At 41.9% G+C, this 22,889-nt stretch overlaps 1 protein-coding gene across 1 annotated transcript in view; it reads right to left on the bottom strand.

The window, feature by feature from the left end:
- The window catches only part of LOC121531553 (cGMP-inhibited 3',5'-cyclic phosphodiesterase A-like), a 262,796-nt gene that overhangs the window by 101,359 nt on the left and 138,548 nt on the right, over positions 1–22,889 (bottom strand). Inside the window, exon 2 of the mRNA XM_041836813.2 lies at positions 21,087–21,128. Coding sequence (XP_041692747.1) covers positions 21,087–21,128 — 42 coding nt within the window. The remainder of the gene's footprint in view (positions 1–21,086; positions 21,129–22,889) is intronic.

Raw genomic sequence — 22,889 nt, 5'->3', positions numbered from 1 at the left:
GACTACTGTTCTAACCCTCCCTTCTATAACATTAGACTACTGTTCTAACCCTCCCTTCTATAACATTAGACTACTGTTCTAACCCTCCCTTCTATAACATTAGACTACTGTTCTGGCCCTCCCGTCAATAACATTAGACTACTGTTCTAACCCTCCCTTCTATAACATTAGACTACTGTTCTAACCCTCCCTTCTATAACATTAGACTACTGTTCTGGCCCTCCCTTCTATAACATTCGACTACTTTTCTGACCCTCCCTTCTATAACATTAGACTACTGTTCTAACCCTCACTTCTATAACACTAGACTACTGTTCTGACCCTCCCTTCTATAATATTAGACTACTGTTCTAACCCTCCCTTCTATAACATTAGACTACTATTCTGGACCTCCCTTCTATAACATTAGACTACTGTTATAACCCCTCCCTTCTATAACATTAGACTAATGTTCTGACCCTCCCTTCTATAACATTAGACTACTGTTCTAACCCTCCCTTCTATAACATTAGACTACAGTTCTGACCATCCCTTCTATAATATTAGACTACTGTTCTAACCCTCCCTTCTATAACATTAGACTACTGTTCTAACCCTCACTTCTATAACACTAGACTACTGTTTTGACCCTCCCTTCTATAATATTAGACTACTGTTCTAACCCTCCCTTCTATAACATTAGACTACTGTTCTAACCCTCCCTTCTATTACATTAGACTACTGTTCTAACCCTCCCTTCTATAACAGTAGACTACTCTTCTGACCGTCCCTTCTATAATATTAGACTACTGTTCTAACCCTCCCTTCTATAACATTAGACAACTGTTCTGGCCCTCCCTTCTATAACATTAGACCACTGTTCTGGCCCTCCCTTCTATAACATTAGACTACTGTTCTGGCCCTCCATTCTATAACATTAGACTACTGTTCTGGACCTCCCTTCTATAACATTAGACTACTGTTCTGGACCTCCCTTCTATAACATTAACTACTGTTCTGGCCCTCCCTTCTATAACATTAGACTACTGTTCTGGCCCTCCCTTCTATAACATTAGAGTACTGTTCTGGCCCTCCCTTCTATAACATTCGACTACTCTTCTGACCCTCCCTTCTATAACATTAGACTACTGTTCTAACCCTCACTTCTATAACACTAGACTACTGTTCTGACCCTCCCTTCTATAATATTAGACTACTGTTCTAACCCTCCCTTCTATAACATTAGACTACTGTTCTGGACCTCCCTTCTATAACATTAGACTACTGTTCTAACCCCTCCCTTCTATAACATTAGACTAATGTTCTGACCCTCCCTTCTATAACATTAGACTACTGTTCTGGCCCTCCCTTCTATAACATTAGACTACTTTTCTGGCCCTCCCTTCTATTACATTAGACTACTGTTCTGGCCCTCCATTCTATAACATTAGACTACTGTTCTGGACCTCCCTTCTATGACATTAGACTACTGTTCTGGCCCTACCTTCTATAACATTAACTACTGTTCTGGCCCTCCCTTCTATAACATTAGACTACTGTTCTGGCCCTCCCTTCTATAACATTAGACTACTGTTCTGGGCCCTTCCTTCTATAACATTAGAGTACTGTTCTGGCCCTCCCATCTATAACATTCAACTACTGTTCTGACCCTCCTTCTATAACATTAGACTACTGTTCTAACCCCTCACTTCTATAACACTAGACTACTGTTCTGACCCTCCCTTCTATAATATTAGACTCCTGTTCTAACCCTCCCTTCTATAACATTAGACTACTGTTCTAACCCTCCCTTCTATAACATTAGACTACTGTTCTAACCCTCCCTTCTATAACAGTAGACTACTGTTCTGACCGTCCCTTCTATAATATTAGAAAACTGTTCTAACCCTCCCTTCTATAACATTAGACTACTGTTCTAACCCTCCCTTCTATAACATTAGACTACTGTTCTAACCCTCCCTTCTATAACACTAGACTACTGTTCTGACCCTCCCTTCTATAATATTAGACTACTGTTCTAACCCTCCCTTCTATAACATTAGACTACTGTTCTAACCCTCCCTTCTATAACATTAGACTACTGTTCTAACCCTCCCTTCTATAACAGTAGACTACTGTTCTGACCGTCCCTTCTATAATATTAGACTACTGTTCTAACCCTCCCTTCTATAACATTAGACTACTGTTCTAACCCTCCCTTCTATAACATTAGACTACTGTTCTAACCCTCCCTTCTATAACATTAGACTACTGTTCTAACCCCTCCCTTCTATAACATTAGAGTACTGTTCTGGCCCTCCCATCTATAACATTCAACTACTGTTCTGACCCTCCCTTCTATAACATTAGACTACTGTTCTAACCCTCACTTCTATAACACTAGACTACTGTTCTGACCCTCCCTTCTATAATATTAGACTACTGTTCTAACCCTCCCTTCTATAACATTAGACTACTGTTCTAACCCTCCCTTCTATAACATTAGACTACTGTTCTAACCCTCCCTTCTATAACAGTAGACTACTGTTCTGACCGTCCCTTCTATAATATTAGAAAACTGTTCTAACCCCTCCCTTCTATAACATTAGACTACTGTTCTAACCCTCCCTTCTATAACATTAGACTACTGTTCTAACCCTCCTTCTATAACACTAGACTACTGTTCTGACCCTCCCTTCTATAATATTAGACTACTGTTCTAACCCTCCCTTCTATAACATTAGACTACTGTTCTAACCCTCCCTTCTATAACATTAGACTACTGTTCTAACCCTCCCTTCTATAACAGTAGACTACTCTTCTGACCGTCCCTTCTATAATATTAGACTACTGTTCTAACCCTCCCTTCTATAACATTAGACTACTGTTCTAACCCTCCCTTCTATAACATTAGACTACTGTTCTAACCCTCCCTTCTATAACATTAGACTACTGTTCTAACCCCTCCCTTCTATAACATTAGACTAATGTTCTGACCCTCCCCTTCTATAACATTAGACTACTGTTCTGGCCCTCCCTTCTATAACATTAGACTACTGTTCTGGCCCTCCCTTCTATAACATTAGACTACTTTTCTGGCCCTCCCTTCTATTACATTAGACTACTGTTCTGGCCCTCCATTCTATAACATTAGACTACTGTTCTGGACCTCCCTTCTATGACATTAGACTACTGTTCTGGCCCTACCTTCTATAACATTAACTACTGTTCTGGCCCTCCCTTCTATAACATTAGACTACTGTTCTGGCCCTCCCTTCTATAACATTAGACTACTGTTCTGGCCCTCCCTTCTATAACATTAGACTACTGTTCTAACCCTCACTTCTATAACACTAGACTACTGTTCTGACCCTCCCTTCTATAATATTAGACTACTGTTCTAACCCTCCCTTCTATAACATTAGACTACTGTTCTAACCCTCCCTTCTATAACATTAGACTACTGTTCTAACCCTCCCTTCTACAACAGTAGACTACTGTTCTGACTGTCCCTTCTATAATATTAGACTACTGTTCTAACCCTCCCTTCTATAACATTAGACTACTGTTCTAACCCTCCCTTCTATAACATTAGACTACTGTTCTAACCCTCCCTTCTATAACACTAGACTACTGTTCTGACCCTCCCTTCTATAATATTAGACTACTGTTCTAACCCTCCCTTCTATAACATTAGACTACTGTTTCTAACCCCTCCCTTCTATAACATTAGACTACTGTTCTAACCCTCCCTTCTATAACAGTAGACTACTGTTCTGACCGTCCCTTCTATAATATTAGACTACTGTTTTAACCCTCCCTTCTATAACATTAGACTACTGTTCTAACCCTCCCTTCTATAACATTAGACTACTGTTCTAACCCTCCCTTCTATAACATTAGACTACTGTTCTAACCCCTCCCTTCTATAACATTAGACTACTGTTCTAACCCTCCCTTCAATAACATTAGACTACTGTTCTGGCCCTCCCTTCTATAACATTAGACCACTGTTCTGGCCCTCCCTTCTATAACATTAGACTACTGTTCTGGCCCTCCATTCTATAACATTAGACTACTGTTCTGGACCTCCCTTCTATAACATTACTCTACTGTTCTGGACCTCCCTTCTATAACATTAACTACTGTTCTGGCCCTCCCTTCTATAACATTAGACTACTGTTCTGGCCCTCCCTTCTATAACATTAGAGTACTGTTCTGGCCCTCCCTTCTATAACATTCGACTACTCTTCTGACCCTCCCTTCTATAACATTAGACTACTGTTCTAACCCTCACTTCAATAACACTAGACTACTGTTCTGACCCTCCCTTCTATAATATTAGACTACTGTTCTAACCCTCCCTTCTATAACATTAGACTACTGTTCTGGACCTCCCTTCTATAACATTAGACTACTTTTCTGGCCCTCCCTTCTATTACATTAGACTACTGTTCTGGCCCTCCATTCTATAACATTAGACTACTGTTCTGGACCTCCCTTCTATGACATTAGACTACTTTTCTGGCCCTACCTTCTATAACATTAACTACTGTTCTGGCCCTCCCTTCTATAACATTAGACTACTGTTCTGGCCCTCCCTTCTATAACATTAGACTACTGTTCTGGCCCTTCCTTCTATAACATTAGAGTACTGTTCTGGCCCTCCCATCTATAACATTCAACTACTGTTCTGACCCTCCCTTCTATAACATTAGACTACTGTTCTAACCCTCACTTCTATAACACTAGACTACTGTTCTGACCCTCCCTTCTATAATATTAGACTACTGTTCTAACCCTCCCTTCTATAACATTAGACTACTGTTCTAACCCTCCCTTCTATAACATTAGACTACTGTTCTAACCCTCCCTTCTATAACAGTAGACTACTGTTCTGACCGTCCCTTCTATAATATTAGACTACTGTTCTAACCCTCCCTTCTATAACATTAGACTACTGTTCTAACCCTCCCTTCTATAACATTAGACTACTGTTCTAACCCTCCCTTCTATAACACTAGACTACTGTTCTGACCCTCCCTTCTATAATATTAGACTACTATTCTAACCCTCCCTTCTATAACATTAGACTACTGTTCTAACCCTCCCTTCTATAACATTAGACTACTGTTCTAACCCTCCCTTCTATAACAGTAGACTACTGTTCTGACCGTCCCTTCTATAATATTAGACTACTGTTCTAACCCTCCCTTCTATAACATTAGACTACTGTTCTAACCCTCCCTTCTATAACATTAGACTACTGTTCTAACCCTCCCTTCTATAACATTAGACTACTGTTCTAACCCCTCCCTTCTATAACATTAGACTAATGTTCTGACCCTCCCTTCTATAACATTAGACTACTGTTCTGGCCCTCCCTTCTATAACATTAGACTACTGTTCTGGCCCTCCCTTCTATAACATTAGACTACTTTTCTGGCCCTCCCTTCTATTACATTAGACTACTGTTCTGGCCCTCCATTCTATAACATTAGACTACTGTTCTGGACCTCCCTTCTATGACATTAGACTACTGTTCTGGCCCTACCTTCTATAACATTAACTACTGTTCTGGCCCTCCCTTCTATAACATTAGACTACTGTTCTGGCCCTCCCTTCTATAACATTAGACTACTGTTCTGGCCCTCCCTTCTATAACAGTAGACTACTGTTCTAACCCTCACTTCTATAACACTAGACTACTGTTCTGACCCTCCCTTCTATAATATTAGACTACTATTCTAACCCTCCCTTCTATAACATTAGACTACTGTTCTAACCCTCCCTTCTATAACATTAGACTACTGTTCTAACCCTCCCTTCTATAACAGTAGACTACTGTTCTGACCGTCCCTTCTATAATATTAGACTACTGTTCTAACCCTCCCTTCTATAACATTAGACTACTGTTCTAACCTCCCTTCTATAACATTAGACTACTGTTCTAACTCCTCCCTTCTATAACACTAGACTACTGTTCTGACCCTCCCTTCTATAATATTAGACTACTGTTCTAACCCTCCCTTCTATAACATTAGACTACTGTTCTAACCTCTCCCTTCTATAACATTAGACTACTGTTCTAACCCCTCCCCTTCTATAACAGTAGACTACTGTTCTGACCGTCCCCTTCTATAATATTAGACTACTGTTCTAACCCTCCCTTCTATAACATTAGACTACTGTTCTAACCCTCCCTTCTATAACATTAGACTACTGTTCTAACCCTCCCTTCTATAACATTAGACTACTGTTCTAACCCCCTCCCTTCTATAACATTAGACTAATGTTCTGACCCTCCCTTCTATAACATTAGACTACTGTTCTGGCCCTCCCTTCTATAACATTAGACTACTGTTCTGGCCCTCCCTTCTATAACATTAGACTACTTTTCTGGCCCTCCCTTCTATTACATTAGACTACTGTTCTGGCCCTCCATTCTATAACATTAGACTACTGTTCTGGACCTCCCTTCTATGACATTAGACTACTGTTCTGGCCCTACCTTCTATAACATTAACTACTGTTCTGGCCCTCCCTTCTATAACATTAGACTACTGTTCTGGCCCTCCCTTCTATAACATTAGACTACTGTTCTGGCCCTCCCTTCTATAACAGTAGACTACTGTTCTGACCGTCCCTTCTATAATATTAGACTACTGTTCTAACCCTTCCTTCTATAACGTTAGACTACTGTTCTAACCCTCCCTTCTATAACATTAGACTACTGTTCTAACCCTCCCTTCTATAACATTAGACTACTGTTCTGGACCTCCCTTCTTTAACATTAGACTACTGTTCTAACCCCTCCCTTCTATAACATTAGACTACTGTTCTAACCCTCCCTTCTATAACATTAGACTACTGTTCTGGACCTCCCTTCTATAACATTAGACTACTGTTCTAACCCCTCCCTTCTATAACATTAGACTAATGTTCTGGCCCTCCCTTCTATAACATTAGACTACTGTTCTGGCCCTCCCTTCTATAACATTAGACTACTGTTCTGGCCCTCCCTTCTATAAAATTAGACTACTGTTCTGGCCCTCCCTTCTATAACATTAGACTACTGTTCTGGCCCTCCATTCTATAACATTAGACTACTGTTCTGGCCCTCCATTCTATAACATTAGACTACTGTTCTGGACCTCCCTTCTGTAACATTAGACTACTTTTCTGGCCCTCCTTTCTATAACATTAACTACTGTTCTGGCCCTCCCTTCTATAACATTAGACTACTGTTCTGGGCCTCCCTTCTATAACATTAGACTACTGTTCTGGCTCTCACTTCTATAACATTAGACTACTGTTCTTTTCCCTCCCTTCAATAACATTAGACTACTGTTCTAACCCTCCCTTCTATAATATTAGACTACTGTTCTAACCCTCCCTTCTATAACATTAATTACTGTTCTGGCCCTCCCTTCTATAACATTAGACTACTGTTCTGGCCCTCCCTTCTATAACATTAGAGTACTGTTCTGGCCCTCCCTTCTATAACATTCGACTACTGTTCTGACCCTCCCTTCTATAACATTAGACTACTGTTCTAACCCTCCCTTCTATAACATTAGACTACTGTTCTAACCCTCCCTTCTATAACAGTAGACTACTGTTCTGACCGTCCCTTCTATAATATTAGACTACTGTTCTAACCCTCCCATCTATAACATTAGACTACTGTTTTAACCCTCCCTTCTATAACATTAGACTACTGTTCTAACCCTCCCTTCTATAACATTAGACTACTGTTCTAACCCCTCCCTTCTATAACATTAGACTAATGTTCTGACCCTCCCTTCTATAACATTAGACTACTGTTCTGGCCCTCCCTTCTATAACAGTAGACTACTGTTCTGACCGTCCCTTCTATAATATTAGACTACTGTTCTAACCCTCCCTTCTATAACATTAGACTACTGTTCTAACCCTCCCTTCTATAACATTAGACTACTGTTCTAACCCTCCCTTCTATAACATTAGACTACTGTTCTGGACCTCCCTTCTATAACATTAGACTACTGTTCTAACCCCTCCCTTCTATAACATTAGACTACTGTTCTAACCCTCCCTTCTATAACATTAGACTACTGTTCTGGACCTCCCTTCTATAACATTAGACTACTGTTCTAACCCCTCCCTTCTATAACATTAGACTAATGTTCTAGCCCTCCATTCTATAACATTAGACTACTGTTCTGGCCCTCCCTTCTATAACATTAGACTACTGTTCTGGACCTCCCTTCTGTAACATTAGACTACTTTTCTGGCCCTCCTTTCTATAACATTAACTACTGTTCTGGCCCTCCCTTCTATAACATTAGACTACTGTTCTGGGCCTCCCTTCTATAACATTAGACTACTGTTCTGGCCCTCCCTTCTATAACATTAGACTACTGTTCTGGCCCTCCCTTCAATAACATTAGACTACTGTTCTGACCCTCCCTTCTATAACATTAGACTACTGTTCTAACCCTCCCTTCTATAACATTAGACCACTGTTCTAACCCTCCCTTCTATAACAGTAGACTACTGTTCTGACCGTCCCTTCTATAATATTAGACTACTGTTCTAACCCTCCCTTCTATAACATTAGACTACTGTTCTAACCCTCCCTTCTATAACATTAGACTACTGTTCTGGCCCTCCCTTCAATAACATTAGACTACTGTTCTGACCCTCCCTTCTATAACATTAGACTACTGTTCTAACCCTCCCTTCTATAACATTAGACCACTGTTCTAACCCTCCCTTCTATAACAGTAGACTACTGTTCTGACCGTCCCTTCTATAATATTAGACTACTGTTCTAACCCTCCCTTCTATAACATTAGACTACTGTTCTAACCCTCCCTTCTATAACATTAGACTACTGTTCTTCTTTTTCAACACCACATTTCACAGCTTTTCTCTTATTGAATTAATCTCCGACATTGACCTTTTTGCCTTAATGGCTCAACATTAACTTTTTATGCCCAAGTTCCCAAAAGTATTTGTCAGTTGGTGTGTATTTGACACACTACAGTTAGAACCTGAAGCTTAGACTACACACTAATATCAGATACAAATAATGAAAGAAAAACCTCAATGTAGCATATAGATATGAACTGCTCTAGAATTATACATGTATGGATTTTTAATGCATTGTTTTCTCTTTATTCAACCCGCCCGCCCGCCCAATCGTCCGTCCGCCAGTGCCGCATCCCACCCGCCATTCATCCAAATAATATACTTTGACCCTAAACCCGCACGCACCGCAGACATAACCGCGGGGACTGATTCAACCCATGCATCACTTGTGTGTGTGAGTGAGTGTGTGTGTGTGAGAGTGAGGCCGTCCTCCCATATTTAGGTATCACCAACCTACTGTGGTTGGAACATGACACTTTACTGCAGCAGTATCCTCTGTTGAGAAACAACTGTCTCAATTATTTTATCTCCTCTCCTCTCCTCTCCTCTCCTCTCCTCTCCTCTCCTCTCCTCTCCTCTCCTCTCCTCTCCTCTCCTCTCCTCTCCTCTCCTCTCCCTCCTCTCATCCCTCCCTCCTCTCCTCTCCTCTCCTGTCCTCCCCTACTCTCCTCTCCCCTCCTCTCATCCCTCCCTCCTCTCCTCTCCTCCCTCCCTCCCCTCCCCCCTCCCTCCCCTCCTCTCCCTCTCCTCTCCTCTCCCTCTCCTCTCCTCTCCTCTCCTCTCCTCTCCTCTCCTCTCCTCTCTCCTCTCCTCTCCTCTCCTCTCTCTCTCCTCTCCTCTCCCTCTCCTCTCCTCTCCTCTCCTCTCCTCTCATCTCCTCTCCTCTCCTCTCCTCTCTTATTATCCCTCTCTCTCCTCTCCTCTCCTCTCCTCTCCTCTCCTCTCCTCTCCTCTCCTCTCCTCTCCTCTCCTCTCCTCTCCTCTCCTCTCCTCTCCTCTCCTCTCCTCTCCTCTCCTCTCCTCTCCTCTCCTCTCCACCCCTCCCCTCCCCTCCTTTCCTCTCATCTCCTCCTAGAAGTGAGCTGAACAAGACAAGACACATATTTGTGAAGAGGGAAGCGTTTCCAGAGAACAGCTGGCTGGACAGATTCTGTCTTGACCCTCAGGGGGTTGCTGGCTCTCTCTCTCTCTCTCTCTCTCTCTCTCTCTCTCACACACACACACACACACACACACACACACACACACACACACACACACACACACACACACACACACACACACACACACACACACAACCACACACACACACAGATGCAGACACACACAAACACACTGACACACACACACACACACACACACACACACACAACCACACACACACACAGATGCAGACACACACAAACACACTGACACACAAACACAAACACTCACACAGACACACACAAACACACAGACACACGCAGACACTCACAAACACACACACAGCGAAGGGAGAGGGAAAACACATTACCATTGCAACAGGAAAACACAGAAAACAAACCACAGGAGGATGCCAGTGATGCAGTCCAGTCCAACAACAGGGTCAGCAGAGACAAACCCTGAGAGAGTTTCATGGTGATGTAAATATTTTTGTGTATTTTGCACTGGGATAACTACTAATGTCGGAAAAGATGTGATGTAAAAAAAAATAACTATGGTGAAACCAGACTCATGCAGTCCAGGTGCACATTGGGTAAGGATGAGGAGGAGAGGAGAGGAGGGGGGGGGGGGGAGGAGGAGGAGAGGGAGGGGAGGAGGGGGGGAGAGAGGGAAGAGAGAGAGAAGAGAAGAAAGAGAAGAGAAGAGAAGAGAAGAGAAGAGAAGAGAAGAGAGAGAGGAGAGGAGAGAAGAGGAGAGGAGGAGAGGAGAGGAGAGGAGAGGAGAGGAGAGGAGAGGAGAGGAGAGGAGAGGAGACGTTATTGCAATAAGGTTGTAAAGTAGTTGAATGTCACTTCAAATAGCTTCTACTGCTGGGTGGCCTTGTTCTGAGTACCCCCCTCTAAAAAATGTAGGTTAAAAGCAAAAAGACACTTTCTGTGGACTGTAAGGAAAATAGACTGTAAAATAGTATTCTACAGTGTTCAGCTCAATAGAACTTGATGTTTGATGTGGCTGTTGGACAGTATATCTGGGCTTTGAACTGGACAGCACAGGAGACAGGACTGGGACTGTAGTGGAGAAATGAGAGAAGATGATATTCGCCTCTTGTCGAGTTGCTGAATCCAGCCCGGTGTGTTGATTCAATACAACATTTTCCATATACTGTAGATGGCCCTGGACTAGACATTCCCACAGCAGTCCTGGGGGGACTGATGCCAGGAGAGTTGTGAAGACTGATTAAACTTGAATTTGACAAAATGTATGTTATTGTGTGAATTTAATTGTCGTGTTTGGTACGTTTTAATTTTAATTTGTCCTAATGCATTGTATGTTTTCCGGCTGATGTATTTTAAAGTGACTGGATTGAAATCATATGTTGGGTTGACTGGTTATCAGGCACATTCCTGTTGTCCGGTCAGAACATTCAAATGTAAAGTTGATTAGAATCTGGGTGTGTTGTCCTGCCTTTTGTCTTTTAGAATAATGGTAATTCAGGTTTGGGGGAAGTTCCCTCTTCAAGTTGGTTAAAAGGGCAGTGAATTCGCTGATACTTTGAGAATCTTGTATCCGCAAGCCTCCTGTGTGACACACACAGTCTTTTCTCTTAGAAATTATTCTGAACTTGTCACGACTTCCTCCGAAGCTGCCTCCCCTCCTTGTTCGGGCAGGCTTCGGCGTTCGTCGTCACCGGCCTTCTAGCCACTGCCGCTCCTCATCTCATCATTCCATTTGTTTTGTCTTGTTTGTCACACACACCTGCTTCATATCCCCTCATCAGTCCCTGTATAAGGATTCCATCTGCCCCCAATGTCTTTGTGTGTGATTGTTTCCATGTGGAGGTGTCGTTAGCTCGGTGGAGCATTATGTACCTTATGACGGGATATTCACCTGTGTGTTTTGTTTTCCCCAGTACGCCTTTAAGTCGCACTGTAGTTGTTTTACGCATTGCTGCATACCGCTGTATTGGCCGAATAAACCATTATTCTGTGATTCACACCTCCTGCGCCTGACTCCATCCAAATCACCCACTACAGAACTGAAGACATGTGTAACCACGTTACGTCTTATTAGTTGATAGTCATCTACTCTGTCTTATTCTGTAATGTATCACATATTTTATGTACAGTGTCAATCTTTCTTTTTAAACCTCAAATACACTACAAATGTTACATTCCCTGATCCTACATCTGTAACCATACTCTGCGAGGCCAAATGGTCACTTCTGTGTGTGGTCCTGTGCCCACATTATATTGCTTCCACTTAAATTAATCTGACAGCTGATATATAAAATCAGACATACCCCAGAGACTGTCTGAAAACTATTTTATCCATAAATAAGCTCAAATAATGGAAGTACAACTGTGTTATTAAAATCCGGTGCGTCAATCTAGGTAACATAAGAAAAAAATCCCCATCAAAATCCTTCAGTTTAAAATAGAGATAATCAGGTTTTTTTTTGCATGGGCTGCGTCACAATCCACCGCATCCACCAATGGCGGCCTTCCGCATCTGCGGTGGAAGGTGGCCCGAGCTTCAGCGGTGTTCGTCAGACCATGAGACATCCCAAAAAATCGGTCTTCTCACGAAAACGTCTGTAGAGTCCGAACGGTTTGGCCTACAAAAGGACCAAGACACAAACACAGTGCATCACAATACACATCTCCTGTAACTCTCCCTCATGACCAGAGACACAGACACAGAAGCACACACACGCAAACGCACGCACACACACACACACACACACACACACACACAGAGATACACACTATACTATATTACTCGACAAATGGAGGAAATTAAAGAGTTTACGGATCTTTCAAAGGAGACTTTGAAAAAAAGATTCCATTGTTTTTTTTAAGAGGTGATTTCATTTGTTGGAAAAAAGTCTTAGCATGTTTTAAGAAATCGTTAGTTTGTCGTTTTATGTTTCAGCCGCTCTGTTCCTGTAATGGCATTGATTGTATCCGTCTGAATTAGGGTTGAATATTTTCCCGGTATTTTATAAATGTTCCAGCCTGAGAATAAATCACTTTTCTCCCGGGTAACCCGGTATTTCCCCCATAAAACCGGAAGTGTCATTCAAAAGCATTATAAAGCATAGAAATGTCTGGATTTGATTAGAGCTTTGATCAGCAGGGATTTTCTAACCTGATGCTACCTGAGCCTGATTAGCCATATATTAAATACATTTTATGAGCCCCATATTAACGACATTTAATGAGCCCAAGCCCAAGAAATCCCAAATGATTGTGTCGTTATCCAATACATACTGTATATCATATCACATTATGCACGACAGAAAAACATAAAAGCCAATAGGCCTAGATGTAGCTAGCTATATAAATCCCATAGATGTAGCTAGCTATATAAATCCCATAGCTGTAGCTAGCTATATAAAGCCCATAGGTGTAGCTAGCTACATAAAGCCCATAGATGTAGCTAGCTATATAAATCCCATAGATGTAGCTAGCTATATAAAGCCCATAGCTGTAGCTAGCTATATAAAGCCCATAGATGTAGCTAGCTATATATATATAAAGCCCATAGCTGTAGCTAGCTATATATATATAAAGCCCATAGCTGTAGCTAGCTATATAAAGCCCATAGATGTAGCTAGCTATATGCTCTCTTGGGTAAATAAATGAAACTAGCTCCAGTAGGCTAATCTTTTTGTGATTATTATTACTGCACTGTATTGTATTATACAGTATTATATGGACTGGAATTATGCACATTGTTCAAACCATGATAAAGCAGAAGAGAACATGTTATTCTGGTGGAGCACATGCAGACTACAAAGTTACAAGTATAGGCTAGGGAATTTGATTTTAATTTTGAAATATAATAGGGCCTATTTGTGTAATTAGTAGACTGACGCATTTATAGGCCTACCTTTCATAATTTTCTCCCTAACGTTATTAGCCTCCTCTTTCTCTGTCTGTTGTTGCTTCAGTCCTTCCTCGCTTTCAACTGTTAAATGAAATAAGTTCCGGCTCTTATCTTCAGCATTCTAATGACATCCTTGAATAGTATAGGACTAGAATTAGATGCAGAAGGCTTTCACTTCTCTTCTCCAAGATTTAATGGTTATGGGTCTGAATAAATAACTGCTATAGCCTACCGCCATCACGTGTTCTCTCTTCTTTCAAACTACCCTTGAGTTCTATTGGCTGCTGTTTTTAACGTTCAGCAAAAAATAGCTCTTTGGTATAAGAACTGCTAAAAAAAATTATGTCCCGCAAGCTATTCTAGTCTAGCTTTTCCTGCCTGCACGGGACTCCAAAAGCTAAGGAGGGTTTTTTAAGGAGAGGCCAGTGAAGCACAGGTGCTTGCGTATTGCGCAAGAGACAGAGGCTATAAGTTAGAAGCTTATTATGCATAACCCATCATTAATTAGCTAAATATAAGGCTAATACTGCATTGAATTTATTACCTGAAAGAGGTAGGCTAGGACATCTATATATAGGGCTGTATATCAATCTAGAACAGGATTATCTATTTTGGATGCAATTTGAATGGAGTTGATGGACAGAGAGAAAGACTGCAAGAGAGTGCTCGAGCGTGCACTGATTTAAAGCAACGTTATTCGAGTGATAGGCTGTTTTAAAACCCTGCAGCTGCAATAAAAAATAAAACATCTTTACAATGGAAAAATAAGGTGACCTCTGAAAGCCAGATGGAGATGGGCATTCATTATTTTATATTACTGTAGCATGTAGGCCTGTTTGTCACAAGTTAAAACGTCACCATGATTAGATGATAGCTCTACTATATGCATTGTGAACTGCGCTCCACAATGAGATTGGCTGTCTACCCCCACCCTGAGTGTTGATTCATCGTGCAGAGGGGGTCGAGAAGCCAGATTTAGACATTGCATGTAATTTAACAGTTCCATTTTACGCCATGCTGTTCATGTAAATAATGTATTATAATTTACCGGTTTCTCACTGTTATTTATCCTGCGAAAAGGGAGTGGTTTTGGGCGGTAAATCCCAGTAAATCTCGGTAACCGGATTCCCGCCATTCAACCCTAGTCTGAATAGATTGGTTTTAAAAGGAGCAGAAGCTATTGTGGTATTCTCTGGCAGACCTGGGATAAAATATTATTTGAAATCATTTCAAATACTTTAGCTGGGCTTCATTGACATTTCCTGGCGCAATTGACCATAAGAATAGTCCCAGGAATAGTTCCAAACTGCGAACAAAGTGGTAGCATTTTAGCAACATGAAATCTTATTAAAATCTGTTTATCCACACCCTCAGGAAGAATATATTTTTTAAATATTTTCTGACAAGCGAGCACTTACTGTAGATATGGTCATTTTCACATGTTCATAAATTCTTAGAATGTTTGGGAATTACGTATACTAAGGCATTTGTGAAAATTCTATAGCAATATAGAGTGGGAAAGTGGCAGTGCATTTGGACAATTAATAGACACTGCAGTAAATAAAACCTAGTAAAAACATCTGTCTCGTCCAATACCGGAGTCTACACAGACAGGTGCGCCATAGCCAATCATAGGTACAGTAGGCCTTTATGCAAACAAGCCATTTGCCACATGGGCATGCCATCATTCACTTTGTATTGGACTGTGTGTTTATAGGCAGTTGCAACAGCACGACTTTAGATCACTAGAACACATTTGCTAAAAGCCACCTGAATAGATTTCTGCAAATGTGTAAATACCACAGAATACCACAGGAGTTTACAGTCCTATTGATCAAACAACCATGAAAAGGTAGGCTATCTCTTATGCACATAAAAAAAACGACAAGATCAACAACTAATGCTAGCCAGAGCAAGAGGAGCTAAAATCGAACAAAGGAACCGATAAACCCTCTCAATCTTTTTCATCTAGTTGGCCTTCAAAATTACACTGATAAACTATGGGGAAATGTGGCCTTCTGCTGCTTGCCTGCCAATGCATGCTTGTCCCAACCAAGCACCCAAGCTAGCGGGCTAAAGTTGACTAGCTTGCCAGCTAGCTACTTCCAGGCGCAAATGAGAGAACACCTCACTCTGACCATTTTATTTGCCGTAGCAGAGCTGGTTAGGCTGTTTAAGTGTTATCTAGAGTGTTCTTGACTAACTATTACTTTTTTTTTGCCTACGTTTACTGACACCGGTCATATTCAGCAGGTGTTGAGCGTTCGTAAATTATTCAGTTATTCTGCACATTCTGCATTCTGCAATCAGAGTAGATAGCCAGAGTGAATTTGTGAACGCAAGAGATATGCTAACTGGATAACAGTCGTTAAAGTTCAGCATACTGTAGCTAGCTAGCTAGGAAAACAATTCACATTTCTTGCTAGCTAACCAAATTACACCTGCATCTCTAGCTGTGTAAAGCCACCGAAAAACGATATTAGGGGAAAAAGTCAGTCACTCACCCACTCCTCCAATGACATGACATCCTCATAGCAGCTAGCAAGCTAGCTATCTAGCTAACATTAGGCTCAGTGTTTTTAGCTTGCTACATATATAGATACACTAGCCTATTAGCCACGTCATTGCCCTTGCTAGTTTGATTGTATTGACCTTCCCAGACTTAGTTAAGTTCATCAGTTTTTGTCCAAAATATTGAGTAATTGAAACTAAATCTGAAAATTGAGGCAGCAAACAATGTACCAGGCCAGCTCTGATTTACAACCTGATAGCAATACTTTTTGGACTACCAACAAATGCATTGGTGAATTATATTAGTCATGCATTGAACTGCATCCATCTATTCTGCCAACAATGCCTTAGTGTACGTCATGGAATGTTGAGTCAAATATAACCTATTTTTAAAACCTCTTATAAAGTTGGTTTTGTAGCATAAACTGGTAATTTGATATTTTTTACTGATATTACGATTGTCTGTTTGTTTCATAACTTTAAACTCCACAGAGACACTCCTCTGCTCTCCCTGCGTCAATTAGACTACCAGAGTAAAAATAAACCAAAAAAGCAGTTTAATTCCCTCAATATCTCTCTCTCTCTCTCTCTCTCTCTCTCTCTCTCTCTCTCCTCTCTCTCTCTCTCTCTCTCTCTCTCTCTCTCTCTCTCTCTCGCTCTCTCTCTCTCTCTCTCTCTCTCTCTCTCTCTCTCTTCTCCTCCCTCTCTCTCTCTCCCTCCCTTCACTCTCTCTCTCCCTCCCTCTCTCTCTCTCTCTCTCTCTCTCTCTCTCTCTCTCTCTCTCTCTCTCTCTCTCTCTCTCTCTCTCTCTCTCTCTCTCTCTCTCTCTCTCTCTCTCTCTCTCTCTCTCTCTCTCTCTCTCTCTCTCTCCCTCTCCTCTACACAGTGGGATGAGTGCCGGGGTGGCTGCATGTTCATGGTCAATTGGCCTGACCTCTCCCAGTAACACTTTAATGAGCCGCTTATTCCTTTGTTTTGTTTAGATTTTTCTTCCTTTTAATAAAATATGGAATAGCGTGTAATTGTATCCCAGCTTGGCTTGAAGGGGTCTGGCTCAGCACGACCTCAGACAGAGAGAGGGGAGGGAGAGAGAGAGAGTGAGAGGGAGAGAGAGAGAGAGAGAGGGGAGGGAGAGAGAGAGTGAAGAGGAGAGAGAGGGAGGAAGAGAGAGAGAGAGGGAGGGAGAGAGAGAGAGAGGAGGAGAGAGAGAGAGAGAGGGAGGGAGAGAGAGGGGGAGGAGGAGAGAGAGAGAGGGATGGAGAGAGAGAGAGAGATGGGAGGGAGAGAGAGAGAGGGGAGGGAGAGAGAGAGACGGGAGGGAGAGAGAGAGGGGAGGGAGAGAGAGAGAGGGGAGGGAGAGAGAGAGACGGGGAGGGAGAGAGAGAGAGGGGAGGGAGAGAGAGGTACAAGCCACTGCTTAGGAGAGAAAGGAGAGAGCGTGACAAAAGAGAGGGAGAAGGAGTAGACAGAAAGGATAAGGAGAGAAACAGAGAGAGCTAATATTATGAGTAATGTGCTCTTATCTTGTACAGTGTGTTGTTCCAAGAGTGATTGAGTACCAGATACTGTCTGGGGATATGTAAAAACAATGATGCAGTAGGTCTATAGATGACCCTAAGACCTATGGATAATAGTGTAAAGAGATTGATGTGTTTACATTGTGTTATAAATGCCCTCAGCATGAATAGTTACTAAGGCTTGTCTGCTCTGCTCCATAGAATTCGGAGTTCCGACCATCCCATAATTCCGGATAACAGTGAATCAGAATGGGACAGATCAGGGCTAACAAACCCGCTTTCTCTTGTCTCTGCTAATCTCTCCAGTTAATGTTCAAAAGCCAATGTGTTTTCAAGTCAAATATAAATATTTGAAATGCTCTTTCCATACATAACTTTCACTTTCACATCCACCACAAGCTTTAGCGGAAAAAAGATGTGGTGGGGAAAATGACTCTAATGTGTGCCTGTTGGCCAATATGGCACTGCAGAAGTCAATACATCGCTTTGGTCAACAGCTTTAGAGCAGGCTGTATGATTTACACACTGCATGGGCCATGCTAGTCTGGCATGGTTCTACTACTGCTACAGGCCTCTCTCCTTCTTTAATTCCCTAAATTCTCTCTCTCTCCCTCTCCCTCCCTCTCCCTCTCCCTCCCTCTCTCTCTCTCTCTCTCTCTCTCTCTCTCTCTCTCTCTCTCTCTCTCTCTCTCTCTCTCTCTCTCTCTCTCTCCTTCTTTAATTCCCTCTCTCCCTCTCCCTCTCTCTCTCTCTCTCTCTCTCTCTCTCTCTCTCCCTCTCTCTCTCTCTCTCTCTCTCTCTCTCTCTCTCTCTCTCTCTCTCTCCTTCTTTAATTCCCTCAATCTCTCTCTCTCTCTCTCTCTCCTTCTTTAATTCTCTCTGCTCTCTCTCTCTCTCTCTCTCTCTCTCTCTCTTTTACTCTCTCTCTCTCTCTCTCTCTCTCTCTCTGTCTCTCTCTCTCTCTCTCTCTCTCTCTCTCTCTCTCTCTCTCTCTCTCTCTCTCTCTCTCTCTCCTCTTCTCCCTCTAGCTCTCTCTCTCTCTCTCTCTCTCTCTCTCTCTCTCTCTCTCTCTCTCTCTCTCCCTCTCTCTCTCTCTCTCTCTCTCTCCTTCTTTAATTCCCTCAATCTCTCTCTCTCTCTCCTCTCTCTATCTTTAATTCCCTCAATCTCTCTCTCTCTCCTCTCTCTCTCTCTCTCTCTCTCTCTCTCTCTCTCTCTCTCTCTCTCTCTCTCTCTCTCTATCTATCTTTAATTCCCTCAATCTCTCTCTCTCCCCTCTCTCTCCCCCTCTCTCTCTCTCCCCTCTCTCTCTAATATGCTGGTAGTGTAATTCAATAATAACATGTTGTAGAGAATTCGGGGGGATAGCACTGATCGACTCCAACCCATGTCTAGCGACTGTCAAGCCAACACCTTCACCGTTATGCCAAGAGGTCTGAACGGCTTGACAACGTTGCTAGGTGTTGGGTTAAGGTCGCTGCAACATACTGCTACAAGTTTTTAGCTATAGCTATGAAAGCCATCTCTCTCTGTGCAAAGACTTAATGTAGCCCAAATGTCAAAGCTGCCTGTATTACTAGATCATGAAAAGTAGGAGACCTTAATAATCTGTCTCGAAGGACCAATCTAGAGGTGCAAGAGCAATCCAAAGACTTATAGAGAAGAGACAGCCTATTTAACAGTTAGGGCTACATCATGCTCTGGAATGCAACTCTGGGATTTAGCTTTTAGTTTTTTTAGATCTATGTTTTACACTACATTGTATAATTGTGTTAAGTTCCTGTCTTCCCAACCCTCCGTGTGGTCACTACTCCCTGACAAAGCGGGCAAAGGTAAAATAACCATTGTCACCCTGCCAGCCCTGCCAGCCCTGCCAGCCCTGCCACGAACAGAACAGAACAGAACAGAACCATGGGACCAAGCAGGACAAAGGTAGCTACAGGTACATATATGTGTTTTTGCTCTCTTCTTGCCTCTTGTCTATTCATTTTCAATTTAACCTTTATTTAACCAGGTGAGTCTAAATGAATGACAGCGCCTTTGCTACCGAACCAGTATATCTATATGTGTGAGGAGGGCAACACTAACCTGATGAGCCAGTATATCTCTATGTGTTAAGGGGTTATAAACACTAACCTGACGAGCCAGTATATCTCTATGTGTTAAGGGGATAAACACTAACCTGACAAGCCAGTATATCTCTATGTGTTAAGGGGATAAACACTAACCTGACAAGCCAGTATATCTCCATGTGTTAAGGGGTTATAAACACTAAACTGACGAGCCAGTATATCTCCATGTGTTAAGGGGATAAACACTAACCTGACGAGCCAGTATATCTCTATGTGTTAAGGGGTTATAAACACTAAACTGACGAGCCAGTATATCTCTATGTGTTAAGGGGTTATAAACACTAAACTGACGAGCCAGTATATCTCCATGTGTTAAGGGGTTATAAACACTAACCTGACGAGCCAGTATATCTCTATGTGTTAAGGGGTTATAAACACTAAACTGACGAGCCAGTATATCTCTATGTGTTAAGGGGTTATAAACACTAAACTGACGAGCCAGTATATCTCCATGTGTTAAGGGGATAAACACTAACCTGACGAGCCAGTATATCTCTATGTGTTAAGGGGTTATAAACACTAAACTGACGAGCCAGTATATCGCTATGTGTTAAGGGGTTATAAACACTAAACTGACGAGCCAGTATATCTCCATGTGTTAAGGGGTTATAAACACTAAACTGACGAGCCAGTATATCTCTATGTGTTGAGGGGTTATAAACACTAAACTGACGAGCCAGTATATCTCCATGTGTTAAGGGGATAAACACTAACCTGACGAGCCAGTATATCTCTATGTGTTAAGGGGTTATAAACACTAAACTGACGAGCCAGTATATCTCTATGTGTTAAGGGGTTATAAACACTAACCTGACGAGCCAGTATATCTCTATGTGTTAAGGGGTTATAAACACTAAACTGACGAGCCAGTATATCTCTATGTGTTAAGGGGTTATAAACACTAACCTGATGAGCCAGTATATCTCTATGTGTTAAGGGGATAAACACTAACCTGATGAGCCAGTATATCTCCATGTGTTAAGGGGTTATAAACACTAACCTGAGATCCTCTTGAGCTTCTCTTGTGGTCCCATTCTGACATCTGTAGGGAAAACAGAGGGAGAAAGAAATTACAATTCTGTACATTTACATGTTAGTCATAAAGCAGACACTCTTATCCAAAGCGACATAAAACCATTTAATTTTACTTCTTAACTTAAGTAGCTAAAATAACCGCAACAACCACAATTACGATCATTCATACTCTGATATAGATTTTCCCTGTTATCTTGTGAATATCCTTATTCTCCTCACCTGCTGCTGTTCAACTAGGCTAAAGAATAAAAGGAAAAAACAGCAAGAAGAGAAATGGAGGGAATCAGTAAGTGCTGGAGGATTTGTCTCACTTTCCATTAAGCACTGGGCTTTCTAATTCAATTTTACAGTCAGGTTTAAGTTTACTTTGGTTCCTTTCACAGCCTAATGGCCTGCTGGAGCTTTAGACTTGTATGTACCTCTAAATAACATGGTAGTGTGTGTGTGTGTGTGTGTGTGTGTGTGTGTGTGTGTGTGTGTGTGTGTGTGTGTGTGTGTGTGTGTGTGTGTCCTCCCACAGGCCTCGTAAAGCCATTTTCCACTTCCCTAGGAGTCACCCAGCCAGCCCGTCACCCAGCTCAGCACCGCTGTCACTGTCTGTCTGTTCCACAAAACACACACGCACACACAGAAAACAGAAGCACTACCACCACTGAACGCACAGAACAAACATAAACCCAGCTTCTTTTAAGCTTTCCAAGTTCCAAAGTACGCACGGCAGAGTTCCAAAGCAACACTGTGCTCAAAAGCAAGGAACACTGTGCATGGCTACAGTTAGGTAGCTGTACTCTTTTAGCTAGGAACACTATTCATCGCTACAGTTAGCTAGCTGTACTCTTTTAGCTAGGAACACTATTCATCGCTACAGTTAGCTAGCTGTACTGTGTTAGCTATGAACACTGTGCATGGCTACAATTATCTAGCTTTGCTGTTTTAACTAGGAACACTGAGCATGGCTACAGTTAGCTAGCTGTACTGTTTTAGCTAGGAACACTGTGCATGGCTACAGTGAGCTAGCTGTACTGTTTTAGCTAGGAACACTGTGCATGGCTAAAGTTAGCTAGCTGTACTGGTTTAACTAAGAACACTGTGCATGGCTACAGTTAGCTACACACAACAAAATTGTTCTATATAGTGCCGGCTCGGGGGTGGCTGGTAGCTTAGTGGGTAAGAGCGTTGTGCCAGTAACCGAAAGGTCGCTGGTTCTAATCCCCGAGCCGACTAGGTGAAAAATCAGTCTGTGCCCTTGAGCAAGGCACTAACCCTAATTGCTCCTGTAAGTCGCTCTGGATAAGAGCGTCTGCTAAATGACTAAAAATGAAAATGAAATGAAAATATAAGGGTTATTTGGCTTGTAACCATATCAGATCCCCCATTTCTATAAAGAACCATGCTCATAAGGTTCCAAAATGGAACCGTTATGGTGCTATGAAGAACCCTTTCCTAAGGTTCTATAAAGAACCATTAATAAAATGTTATATATAGCACCAGAAAAGGGTTCCACTATGGTTACAACCCTTTTTGGGGCTATATGGAACTCTTTTTTATGGTTCTTTATAGAACATATATGGAGAATGGTTCTATAGAAACCCTTCTTCAATCTCAAAGTTTCTTTGTAGATACTTTTGAAGAACCATACATGGTTTGTTACTCTGGTTAGCCATATTATATTGTTTAAATTAGATAGATTAATCGTATTGCGCCGGAGGGAATGGCGGTCGTTTTATGGGCTCCTGACCAATTGTGCTATTTTGTGTATTTTTTTGCG

This window comes from Coregonus clupeaformis, chromosome 19 (genome assembly GCF_020615455.1).
Source record: "Coregonus clupeaformis isolate EN_2021a chromosome 19, ASM2061545v1, whole genome shotgun sequence".
NCBI lineage: Eukaryota > Metazoa > Chordata > Actinopteri > Salmoniformes > Salmonidae > Coregonus > Coregonus clupeaformis.
This window is presented reverse-complemented; position numbering and strand designations above follow the sequence as displayed.